At 46.9% G+C, this 13,305-nt stretch overlaps 1 protein-coding gene across 1 annotated transcript; it reads right to left on the bottom strand.

The window, feature by feature from the left end:
- Positions 1 to 3,061: 3,061 nt before the first annotated feature.
- Positions 3,062 to 6,235, bottom strand: LOC126556980 (glucose transport protein-like). Its single transcript, XM_050212568.1, has 3 exons — positions 6,053 to 6,235; positions 4,178 to 4,627; positions 3,062 to 4,107 (listed from the first exon to the last, which is right to left on the bottom strand). Exons 1-3 carry the CDS (start codon positions 6,219 to 6,221, stop codon positions 3,062 to 3,064), a joined length of 1,665 nt encoding a protein of 554 aa, XP_050068525.1. The 5' UTR covers positions 6,222 to 6,235.
- Between the last annotated feature and the right edge of the window lie 7,070 nt (positions 6,236 to 13,305).

Genomic DNA, 13,305 nt, shown 5'->3' with positions numbered 1-13,305 from the left:
ACAACAACCCAGCGGGGGAGGCAGCCGGCGAGCGCTGGTTGTGTCCCGTGGGGATGGTTGGTTTTGATAAGACACTCCACCTCCACCAGAACTCCACGCCCAGCTTTTCACAACTTCCGGCTGCTTCTTATGCGCTAGACAAACAAGTCAAACAGCCCCAGTTGGCAGCACACAATGCAAGGAAGATTGCTGCTTCGCTGGCCGGGAAGTTGATTGTTTATCGTGTGAGGGATAAGCGAGCTCTGCCCTCATGGTATGTAAATTAAAATGGCGTGTTCCCATCCCTCCGCACACCCCGTTTCGTTGCTCGTGTGAGGGTGGGGAAAAGGAAGCGTAACAAAACACACACACACACACACACACACCCACTTACGCACACAGAAAAAAACGGGATTTCCCTTCCGGTTTCAACAGTGCGCACGCACTACCACAACCCCCGAAAAGACTTTTGAAGAAACAAAACGCAACAACCGGCAAACCCGGCAATCCCAACTATATCGCGCTGTAAGCGAAAGGCCTACCAATTGGACGCGAGCGCCGTGCTAGATAAGCGCCTGCCGGTAGGCAATCCGCAAGTGCACCGAACGAGCGTTGCAAAAGTGCGACACGGGTAACGCTCTCTCTAGCGACAGGCAACGATGATGTGTGAAAAGGCAGCAAAGAAATCTAACGATAGTGAGACAACAAAGCGTTAAATATTAAATAAAACAAAACAAAACATGGGTAAATTAAATCTTATTCTTCTTACTATTAAACTAAACTCTTTTATACGAAACAAAACCAAGGGATGTAAAATGTTTAAATATATGAATGCGTAATTATGTATAAATAAAAACACACATGCACACACACACACACGCAGACACGTATCTAAAGCAAAACGAGTACAATATGCGCCTACTAATTGTTGTTTCTTGTTGTATAGTTGATCTTCTTGTCGTACTGTTTTGCATCAAATGCATCTCAACGTGCAGCCCCACTGAAGAGAGAAAGAGAGAGAGAAAGTAAGAGAGAGGGCGAGGGTGGGCTGTTAATATAAAAGACAAAAAAAGCAAACAAAAAAAAAAACAAAATACAAGCGTCACTTCATTGTTGTGCTGATGATCTTTTTCTTTCACTTCCCCCGAAAACAAGCAAGCAACTAACTACTTAGTAACTATTGCATAATTCGCGTGGAAGAGAGTTAAACTAGCAAAACAAAAATATAGCATAAATAATGCTGTTGAACCCGCTGACGGGCGCAGAAATGATTCTTTACGGTATTCAATAATTATCATTACACTCGTATATAATGCTTCCTCTGGGTGTGAGAACGAAAAATAAACAAAATGGACGCTGCGAAGATCCATTCGTAATGCGAAAATTTTGAAACAATTCTATTTTCACTGTTACGTTTTACATGCTGGTGTGCAGATAATAAGGCTGCGACAACATTGCACACACAAGCTGTGGGATTCTACATATACACACCTGTTAAAAAAATGTAAATTAAGCACAAAATTCAACTGAAACAAAAACAAATAAAGATATACAAGAAAACAGGAGAAGAAAACCGTAACACTACACTCACCCCGGAAGAAGAAAAAAAAAACATTTATCAAGATAAGAAAGAATACAGAAGCAGCAAAAATACAACAAAACTAGAAAACCAAATTTGGAAGGCGAATATGTAAAGAGGCTTCAGTAAAGGTGTAAACGCGCATTCAACTGTAGCGTGAAAAGATGTAGAAATGAAGAAAACAACATGCTTAAAAACGGATAACATTTACATCAACTATAAAATGTGAGTATAACTTATTTAGCAAATCAAAACAAAGCGACAAAACAAAACACAACAGGCGAAGGAAAAAAGAAAAAAACTGAAAAATAGCGGAAAATATACAACAACCAAATGAACCGAATAAAACAAAACGGAAAACAAACAAACAAAAACACACAAAAATGTGTAGCACAGTAAAGATAGTGCAAGAAGCAAAATAAAAAAGGAATAAAAGAGAAAAAAATCACAAAACCTACAAAAAAAAGCAAACACAACATATGCAAAAGACTAATCTACGGTGTATGATAGCTATCAGCATTGGATGCTCCTTTTCTCATGCTTTTCATGCCCATCCCTCCTATTAAATCCTTCTATCCTCCTCAACCTCCCAACAAATCCTTCATCCATCGCCGGTTTCGCCATCTTTCCGCCAGCAGCAAAGGTAGCAAACACCACAACTCAAAAAAACAATACAATCATGCAAAAGAAACAAAAAAGGTGAAAGAGTGAAAAAGGGTAAAGGAACTTTACCCTTGTTACATTGCATTGCGAACGAACAAAGCAAAGCAATGTAACAAGCGAGCGAAGAGCAAAGAAAGTGCGAAGTGAGTGCAAAGAGAAGCAAAACGAAGAAGGATCAACATTCCAAAATAAACCACAAACAAATAGATTCAATTTGTTCAAAACAAACAAACAAAAGTATGCGTTTTGTTTACATTTGAAAGAAGTATTATACGTTATGTGTTTATTTATATTATCATTAAGCAACGTTTACTGGCTTATGGAGCTATAACTTATTCACCTAAAACGCTGTGTCGGTTTGTTCTTCTTCTTGGATCGTCACAGCAAGTCGAGCCAACTGCCAGTACCAATCAACCAACCCGTCAGGCGCTCTTATCATCTATCAGCTAGCTAAATTTAGATGGTCTTTTTTGTGTTATTGTTATGACTTTTTTTTTTCGTTTGCTTTAATTAGCTACAAAACGAGAAAGAAAGTGCCTTATCTTCTATTCTCGGCTGTGATGCCTCCCAACCACCGCTCGATCGCTATTCTATGCCCTAATGATTCATGTGCCACCAACGTGGTAGTTCATGTGCGCAAATGTATGTATGTTTCGAGTTAGTGTTGTCATGGGTAAAGCCCTGCACTGGCTCTCTGAAAAGGGTAAGTATAGCCTCAGCTACCTGCTTTCCAATCACGTCCCAGTTGGTGCGAGAGTTCCAAAAGACAAGATGGAGGCATAAATCAGTCTTTTTTTCCCTTTGTTTTTTCGTTGGCTTCCGCTTTGAACATTTTGCAACCTAAACCAACTCCGGTCCTGTAACTGCTTGCTTGTCGGTGTATTGGAACATCTCCGGAGCGATTGGGGCGGAACCGTTGGTGGGCGCACTGCCATTGGAACAGGGCCAACAAGTGTTTACGCTCGGTGAGCTCGAACCGGACGAGCACACCGAAGAAGTCATCGAGTTTGGACACACACCGGGCAGCGCCTTGTGCGCGTAGTCATCCTGTCCAGGTAAACAGAGCAGGATGACACCCGCCGCCGATAGTGCTACTAGCGCAATGTTCCACAGTACCCAACCGAGCCCAATAGTGCTCAGCAGTACCGGCAGTAGCCGGACGCCCACGTACACCGAGCCCCAGCAAATGGCGGTTGCGAGTGTGCGTAGGGCAAACAGATTCTCGTCGGTCACCTCAGTCGCAAGCAACGCGCCGGTCTGCTGATGGAAGCCGAGTGCGTACGCACCGTACATCAGCGCCAGGCAGAAGAATGGCCACTCCGTGTACGCGTCGTACGGATCGAGATTGTGTGTGCGACGCTCGTGACAGTGCCAGCCGAGTGCGATGGCGGCCAGCGCCATCAGCACCGTACTCAGCACCAGAACCGTACGGGGATGGAGCGGCGAGCTTAAGTAACGGCTAAACGCTACCGTTGCGGTAAAGATGGCCACCAATATGGTGGCGACCCGTTCCGGTGATTGGTGCTGCTGCCCGGCCAGCTCAACCAGATCGGCCAGATAGAACAGCATCGGCAGCACGCCGACGAACGCTTGGAATGCAAACAGGGCGAGCAGTGGGATGAGCAGTGTCAGGTTCGCCTGACGCTTCACTGCTTCGATCAGCCCCGGCCCAGGCTGTTGCCACCGTGCGAGACACTCCTGCAGGCCGGGCTGTACCGTTGGTTCGTGGGTACTCTGCAGGATGAGGGCCGCCTGCGACACGCGCCCTGTCACGCACAGGAAACGAGCCGATTCGGGCAGAAATAGAAGTCCCGCAAACGCAAGCGTGGGTAGAGCACTCCAACGAATTGCATTCCACAGCGGATCCACTGGTTGGGGGAGCAGGTCTAAGGGGGAACGGCAAGAGTAGGTTAATAAAAACATCCGAGTGGATCCAGTCAACTAGACTCAGCTTACCAGCACCAAATCGAAGGAACACTCCCAACGGAAAGGCGGCCGCTAGTATTACGTCCAACGGTGGTCGGTTCGGGCTGTTCAGGTGACTCGCTGCACCAAACTCATCCACGTACGACGGTACAAGGGTGAACGCGATACCGGCCGCAATCCCGGCTAGTATGCGGGCCGCACTAGCACTCCAGAAGGTGAGTCCATACGCGTCCAGTGCGCTGGAACCGATCGCGAGCAGCGAAGCTGTCAGCAGGAACGCTTTCGTACCGATCCAGCGGTAACAGCGATGCACGACGCAGGCCGTCACGGTGATTACGATGGCTGGCGTGGCGGCTAGCGAAATGCTCCAGTTGTCTAGCAGCGGGAGCGGAACGTGCTGGGAGGAAGGTAGGCTGGAACGACGTAAGGTTCCACTACTCCAGCCCACCATTGTACCGGCGGTGACGTACGTGAGGGCCGCTAGGGAAGAAATGGACCTTATTAATAATGCTCCAAGGATTCATTTAAAGGACTTTGAGCTCTCAGAGGTATCTGACCTAAATGGGGAGGGTTAGAGCATTATCAATGCAAGTCTAAAGGTTACAAGAGGGCTATTTCGTGTTTCAGAGGAAAAAGAGACTGCTAAAGTGTGTGTAAAAATGGTACAACACACCCATCCCGATTTCTCCTCCATCCGTTGGGGGTACTATACACAAACGAAATCCCAGTAGATCTTCATCGTGCGACCGTCGAGGTCTCATACGAGGCAACTAACGATGCCCTAGGTGGGTCATCTCGTACTCGTTAAACATTCTAAGTCTAAAGGGGTTCTCTAACCGTCGTGACCACGCCGTCCGGCCTATACCGCCCATCGGTTGATGTACCTCAAAAACCATCCGAAGATGAAGACACCATGATCGATGGACCAGGATGTACTTTATCAGTGCAGAAGGCGCACCCGTAGGTTCTTTTGCACTAGAAAATGGCGCATGTAGGGTTTGGCGCTTCCCGATTGGTTTAGGTTGAACCTAGACTTTTTGTTTAGTCTCCAACACTAGCGGTCTGCATGTAGCTAACTGCTTTAAGATTCTCCAAACTCTACTCATGTGAGCTATTCGTAACGACTCTCTTATTCTAAGCGTTCATCCTGGTGCATATAGCTATAACTTATTGAGCACATTGTCATTCTTGTTGGGCATGACGATCGGCTGGGTCACGTCAACGGTCTAATCAAGCCAGGCAGGCTTAATAGATTCGCAGATACCACATAATTGTACAGACTGTCTTCAATACGAGGGAACGGCCCAAACGAATTTTGATGCCCGGCTCTGTCGAGTCTGGCGCCTCTGGCGCCTCTGTCGCCTCACAACCGGGCCGCCATATATTTGTTCTTGGCTTAACGACCTAATAGGTCACACCGGCGATTAAATGACTTTTCTAGATTATTGATAACACGTCCTTGGGGCGGTGCGGCCCGGTGGTGTAGGCGACAGCGGCGACCCGCTAGGATGGATTCAAATCCCATCCGGACCGTCCCCCCGTAGTGAGAACTGGCTAACCAACTACGTGGTATCGGCATTGAAAACTTTCGACGTTTATCCTCTAGTTTAAGCATATATTTTTAATTCAGAGTTACTGACAAGGTATCGCAAGAAAATGGAAGCAAAACCACAACTTCAGCTCTTCTCTCGGTATAGAGATGGACATTTTTCATCAATCTGGTACAAAGTGAGACACAAGTTCTCGCCTAAAGGCAAGCAACAAACCAGAACCTAAAAGGGAACATTGAACGGTGCAGATTTCTTGCTAGCTCTGGGGGATAGTACTGGAAGTTGAGGTGTGGGATTGACGTTGCCTGGCTTCTAGTATTTCTTGAACTGCACTGCTTGCTAGGTCGAAACTTACCGACCAAGGTGTATAGAATAGCGGTCCATCGTTCGTTGAGCAGTGGTTTGCGCATCTTCACTGAGCTGCGACTGTCAATACTGCTATCACTGCTGCTTCTGCTACTTTGATTGCTGATGATGTGACGGGAAGAGTTCTGTTGCTGCACCTTACCAAACTCACGTCCCATGACACAGTACTATTGCTTGCTGCCGTAACACGTAAAACAACAGATGATTCAACGTTCCTTACTAGGGTTTTCGGCACTTTAAAATCACATCCACAAAATAAACGGGTAACAATTCTGCTCCGTGACACTGAAGCGACTCTCGCCGAAACGCGTCTTTACCGGACAAGGAACGTCATACGACTCGTACGTCGGAACGCTGCTGAAATTAAGCACACTGCCAGCAAGAATGGCATCCGAATCACCGAGCGGCACCCCGCTCACTATCGCCCCGAATGGACGGTTTCCTGCTTCGTGTACCACTACCAATCACTACATCATCACACGGTTCCCTCCGTTGCGATTGCACTTGGAAGCGAAAAGAGGACGAATCGAAAAATCTGCTCCACTCAGCAGATAACCGCGTTTGCCTCACAACTAGCATCAGACGCCGACAGCGTGAATTCGGAGCGGTTTGTTCTAATGGCGTTGCATGGGTCGCTCGTTCCTATTTTTTTTTTTTTTTTTTTTTTTTGGAGGTAACGATGGTGATAAGCGCCGATGAGTCTCACACACATGCAGTGCGATGCGATTACCCGAAGACGCCACCGGCGCTGGCCCTGTGTGTACGCGCTGCCTACAAGCACGTTCTCGGATCTTCCATCACGCGGTCTGCTGCTGTGCATATCTGTCGACTTGGAGGATCCCGGTTCTGGGTGCTGGCAAATGTGCGGCGGGCTGACAGCTGTCAATAATAAATTATTTAGTTGAATTATGCAGTTCGAAGCACCGGCACCGGTTTGTGATAACACCCTGAAGCTTCGCTGTCGCAATACGACCCACATGCGCAGGAAACGAGAACGAAAACACTGCGAGCCCCTGAAAAAACCGACAGCAAACAAAACCCAACAATAATAAAAAAAAAAAAACTCCGATCTACCTTATCGTGGGTCTGCTCGAAATGAAGACGAACGTTAGAGGAACGCGTCTAGTGCAACCCATTCCGTTCATACGCTGCTCTTTGGTATGGTGCAGCTCCGATGGCGTCTCTACATACACACATTTGTGAGCTAATCTGCCGTGATTAGCATTCTAGCGTGGAAGCTCGAGAACAAACTGACAGTGCCGGGCCATGCTTCGTGCTTATCTCTCGCCGGATGGATTGCTCCGAGTGTGCTGGATGGTATGTGTGACGTAGCGCGTGTGTAGGTGGCAGGAGTGATCAGGAGGCCCGGGTCCTGACATCGTACGATGTTTTGCGCCAATCCGTGCCTGCCGACTGATCGCCGACCTTCGGCAAGAAATAGAACCTACAAAGCAAACAAAAATAAAACCTAATGAGTCAAGCAAAACATCGAATGAGCTTCCGTCGTATTCTTTTCATAATAACAATAATAGTGGCGGCATCTTAAATTCTATACGTGTGTTTTGTGGTTAGAAAAAGCAAAAAAAAAACACCGTAATCGATCGAGAACACGCGATCAGTCCGAGGATTCATCACTACGGACCGGCTGACTGACGACTTCTGGTGTTTACTTTTCCAGCCTGAAGGCGTAGTACTTTTGCTTGTTTACTCCCGTCTCCTGTCAGCGGCGTCTAGAGCCTCCCGATTGGCTGATGTTTATCCGCAAATCTGTTCATGGTTAGAGGCTGGCTGCATTCGTGGTTGAAGGCGGCATGCAATCGATGTGTGCATCCTGCATAAGGTTAGGACGGGCGATAAAAAAACACACACGCCCACGTGTTTGACAAGTTGGACATGGTTTTCCGTTGGACAAATGTGGGAGCGAACGACGTAAGGGCGTCCTGGTCAAAATGGACGCTAACGTCGTAACGTAAACTGCGTGATTTGTAAAGCGTAAACAGTATCATGTTTCCTGCTCTGGAATGTCATAACTTGCGGACAAACAATAATAACCAATAGTTTGCAGGGAGAACTGGGAAGATCTAATGGCGATGCATCTTGTCGTAAGAGTTAATTCGTGCTTTGTAAACCAAATAGAAAATTCGGAAGAATTTGTTCTAGAGCTAGAATTAGAGTGTTCTCAAAGAAAGAATAAGACTTTCCGAGGAACATCTACAAAACGTTCCCCTAATATGTAGCATCTTAGGAATCCAGGCAACTCTAGATTGAAGTCTGCAGAATGTGACAGCCAAATTGCAAAAAATTCTCATCCCGAAACTTTAAGGTCACACTTGGGTGGATTGCGACTAAACATACGTCTGCACTGAACAATCCAACGGATTAATGGACAGTCTTAACACAACCGGACCGGGGATCAAATCTCGACTCGTGGCATCAATAAGTCCCTTAAGCCATTTGATCAATAAGTCCCTTAAGCCATGACCCAACGAAGAAGATGGTCCTAAAGCCTAGAAGAAGTAGGTCCACACTATTTCTTCTTCTCCTACTTTAGCTCTTGCAATAATCTGCAACATTGGCAACGCTTTCTAAAGGTCTGACAGCTCTCAGTGACATACTGGAGAGAAAGCGCAAGACAAGATAATTAAGCTATAACTATTATGGTCCTGGTATTGTAAGTGTATATATTGTTGGGGACATAACTGCTTTATAATCTCAAGAGATACCTTAGTTTGTCCCGAAGCTGGATAATAAGTCCTGTGTACGTTGAGACGGCCCAGATTCCTGACGAGTCACAACTGTTAGGAGCTTGAAACAATTTATTGGCAAATTTTTTCACCGAGAATGCCTCAATGCTCCAGATTTTGACACCTTTCGCCTTTTTTTCCTCCGACATCCATATGCTGCCGATTATTCTGAGCAGCTCTCCTACGCACTACGATAAATGCATAATGAGCGCCCAGCAACCCCGAATGCAGGATGCATATGTTTCATCCAAACAGAAAAACATCAGCTCCACATCATTACTGCTATCCTTTGCTGTCTTTATTGCGAACGAATAACGAGCGAAATTCGAGCCAACATTAAGCGATACCTACACTCCATTTCAAGCATTACCAACCGTTGCACGTACAGCGTGGGTACCTCGGGAGGACAATTTGCATTCATGTCTGAATCTATGCTCCGGTACCGGAACGGCCAGCACATTTACCCCTCTCACGATGACAGTGATTATACCGATCAATCCATCCCAACTGTCAAGCGCCGTTCTCGGAAGCAACACCTGCTACGGCCGATCCTTGTGGGCTACGCTTGAGTGTGTGTGTTTGTGTGTGAAAAAGAGAGACACCACTTAATGGCATCGAAACAATGGCGTAGACGGACGGGGTGCTGCTGAACGATTTAGTGTAGATTGCATTGGTGTCGACGCCGTTTGCTCACTGTGAGCACGGCAACCGGAAGCAGAGGACCGGCATCTTTGGGCTTGGACAACGTATGCAAGTAATTTGTCCTGCTGGTATACTGACATGCATAGGCTGTCTCGTGCTAGCTCTCAGTCTCACTGCGTGTGTGTGTGTGTGTGTGTATTTCAATGAACGTAGAATGGCCCCTCTTATCGGATAAGGTTGTGTGTTGAGTTGATGTCCATGGCTGCCAGCGAATGGAGCAGAAATCTATTTTTAACCACCATTACCGCTCGCACAAATCTCATGTGCGTGCGTGTGTGTCTGTTTTAATGTGAATGTGTGTGAATGCGGTTTGATTAGATTGCAATGGTTCCAGATCCGGTACTTCTGCTCCACTGTAAAATAGTTGCAGCAATGAAACGGTCGTCCATCTTCGCATCCTACTCTTCACGTATTCTATTCTTCTCACACAAATACAGGCACACAAACACACACACACACATTCACTCCGGTGCATAGAAAAGCCTATTGGCTGCTGGTCGAGAGCGCTTTCATGGGGACCTCCCCACAGGAAACCTTTTCACTGCTCGTTCAACGCTTAATGCGCCTGATAGGGTAGGCAACACGCATCACACATCCTCACCGACAGCCATTACCGACGCTCGGCGCTCACCAAAGCTGCACGAACGATTGGCAAAATTGAGTTTTCCTCCTCCCCACCACACCTTCCCTCCCTCCCCTCTCCACCCCTCTCTCATACTCCTATCCCAATCCGCTACTATCTTCCTCTTCCATGCTACGAGTGCAATTGAATCGAAGCAACAAAACGGCACTCACTGAATATGGCTCCTCCACGACTCCACGAAACGCCCGAACCGATCGCTCCTCGCACACGCTGCCGATGACGGGTTTTGAACCATGATTAAGAGCTCGCACCGCCGTCATTTGCCCTAGAACCTAGGGACTCGACTGACCGACCATCGAAACAATGCCCGTACGCCTGTGTACGGTCCACTGTATCCGGTACATCCCCCGGGGGTATCTCTGTCAGTGTCATCGCCAAACGGAAACCGATTAAGGCCGCAAAAACCAAACCAACACTGTGTGTGCGTGTGTGTGTGTTTTTATCTGTGAGGCACCCACGGCCAAAATTAGCCACGCTAGAATATGCTTCCGACATTGTACCGCAAGACGGGGGGGTCTTTCCTGTCACTATTATCTAGTGGTTCAGGAGTTGTCGCCCGAGTTGTTGGACAATTTATTAGAATGATATCGAACGCATCAGCTTTTTTTTTTGCTCGCTTCGCTTGACTTTTTTTTTGTGTCCTTCTTGGACTCACAATCGAAGCAACTCAACTGCAATGGTAAAACATGGAACGACGGTGCAATATACACAGTGGTGGGAATTGTTATAAGTGCATCTCTATTTTTTGATAGTTTGAGCCTGCCATAAAGGCACGTTGTTTTATTACAAAAGCTTCACTCTTTACGCTTTAGTCTATGATCATACGAAATTTGATGGGAGATATCTACGATTTAAGCTGTTTTTTGAAACAAAACCTATTGTTAGGAAAACCATGCAAAAAACTCGGAACGGTGATGCCCTAGGTAACCGCGCCATTGCAAAACGAATCGATAGAAGGCCTGCTCAGGGTTGAACAGGTAGCATTCCTACTTCCGCTCCAACTCCATCTGATCCAGCTAAAGAGATCGCTGTGATCCGAATCCTCGGCCCGTTCGATTGCATTGACGTTCTCTGTCCGCATTCCAGAGGACTCGTATCCATAGAAAGATTGGGAGAAAATCGTGCCCCGAATGTCGATGTCACCTTCCAGAGCGACGTTTAACAGCAAACGGGAGAGCCCATTCCTTTCTTTCCGACCCCGGTGAGCTTTGAACGATCATTTGTCTGTCAAAGAATCGTAATTACCACTTATGTTTGAGAGTACGCTTGGAAACGGAGGATCCTCTGTCTTCTAAAATTGAAGTTTCTCATTGCGACCAATGCGCTTATAGGAATTTCCAGCACTGTATATCTGCTCTGAGCACTGTGCTCGGGTAGGTTCTCTAAAAAAAAAAGCGGAAGAAGTAAAGTTATGTCAACTGCAGACTATTCTGGCCCGGGTTCCGGGTGACGATGTCATCCATACATCCGTACGATATGTGTGTCCCTTTGAAGAGGGTTTGAATACGAAACCTGGATCGAAACGAATCTCGCATAACACATAAGGATAAGGGATTGAACTTCCCGGCTATACCTGGCTCTGTTGCTCTGTTGGTTGAGGTTTCAGCACCCCAGTACCGATGGGGAGGATTTGCTGCCTTTTGTCGTTTGGAATTTGATTTTAAACGTCTACTGTTGGATGCCCCTGTGCTCGTTTCGTTCGAGATCACTCAGATAGACTCTCACCCGAAAAGATGTCCGAGATGTACCTAAGTGGTGTGATGACTGCCAAAAAGAACTCACCGAAATATGGGGAAATGAAACTATATCCTACTTCGCTAAAATCCCTTCCAAGAAGTTCTCCGCCTGCAACAGGAAATGGGCACATCACTCAAACTTCACGGCTGTAGACAAAACAGCAGGACAGTTGAACCTGTGCATAATATCAACAAATCGGGCAGATTTTTTTTTTTTAATTCTTTATTGTTCGTAAGTTCGTAACGCATAGGGAAGGGAGTGAAAACAAAACTCATAAGAAAAAAAAAGAGAAGAAGGTAATAAAAGAAGAATTGTAATAAGGGTAACGCAGGCACGATAGAGCCGAGTGCTGGTGAAGGCATCACTTTTTCTACAAGCACCCGGCACACGCACCATGTTCATGCCGATATGAACATCATGTTGTTGTCTTTTTTTTTTTTTTTTGATTTTTTAAATACATTTTCCATGTATTATTGCAGTTTGCTTGATTACGCTACAACTCCCGAGGTCCCCCTCTTGGCATGGTGGATGGATGGTTTGGAAGGTATTGGGTGTTTGGATTTGCTTCCTCATTTGAACAGTTGGCACACAGCATGCTGTCAACTACCGTGTTAGTAGTTTGGGGGCGATGGTGTTTTTTGGGCCCCCTCCAGTGCCTTTGGGCGAGAAGCACGACGTGTTATGCACAACCGGATGGAGGTGTTGGTTGTTGTGCAGGGTACGGTACCACTGGCAGGCTTCGCTCGACGTTCCGGGTATTGACTGTATCCTTTCCGGGCATAGGCTTGAGCATGGTATTGAAAAGGAGCTGGAACGGGCTCGCTACTGCTTCCGCTTTTTTGGAAGGCTAAACAGTGGCTATTCGCCTGCCAGTTGACCAAGATGAAAGTGAGACTTGCCGCGCTATACCTCGTCCAACTGAATGGAGACAACCCCCTAATTATTAACTGAACCTTCTTCCGGGTGTGTATGGCTATTCCTTCGGGACGAACCGGGGAAAACTCCATCCATCCCCGTGGCATCGGATGCCATATGAAGGCATGCGACAGTCCCTGTATTCTATAAAGATGATGGCATATAGATATTGCACTCAAAACTGTACTAGCTCCTTTGGAGAGGGGGGAGGGAGGGGGGGGGGGGGTGTTTCTTATCTGGGATGGAACGTCTCCTGCCGTGCCACCTGCCTATAGGACCTTCGGGAGCTATCGCCGGCAGTAGCACGATGGCGAATACACGATTGGGACACGAGTAATACTGGAAGATACTGCGGCATTACAGCCGCGTGGCTTCGTTTGGATCTAAACAAAGGGGCGCAGTAAAGGGGGGTTTGTTCGAGTATTTGGTTCGAGTATTGTTAGGTTAGCTTAGCACACAGTGTGGTCCTCCTCATCCTTTGCGACCATTATATCGGCACGC

This window comes from Anopheles maculipalpis, chromosome X (assembly GCF_943734695.1).
Source record: "Anopheles maculipalpis chromosome X, idAnoMacuDA_375_x, whole genome shotgun sequence".
NCBI classification, from domain to species: Eukaryota; Metazoa; Arthropoda; class Insecta; order Diptera; family Culicidae; genus Anopheles; species Anopheles maculipalpis.
Note: the sequence above shows the minus strand (reverse complement) of the source record. Positions and strands in the feature narration are given on the sequence as shown.

Coding starts and splice junctions, on each gene's coding strand:
- LOC126556980 (XM_050212568.1), bottom strand. CDS start 6,221: ATGGGACGTGAGTTTGGTAAGGTGCAGCAACAGAACTCTTCCCGTCAC. Junction 4,628..6,052: donor TATTCTATACACCTTGGTCG/GTAAGTTTCGAC, acceptor TTTCTTCCCTAG/CGGCCCTCACGTACGTCACC. Junction 4,108..4,177: donor GTTCCTTCGATTTGGTGCTG/GTAAGCTGAGTC, acceptor GTTCCCCCTTAG/ACCTGCTCCCCCAACCAGTG.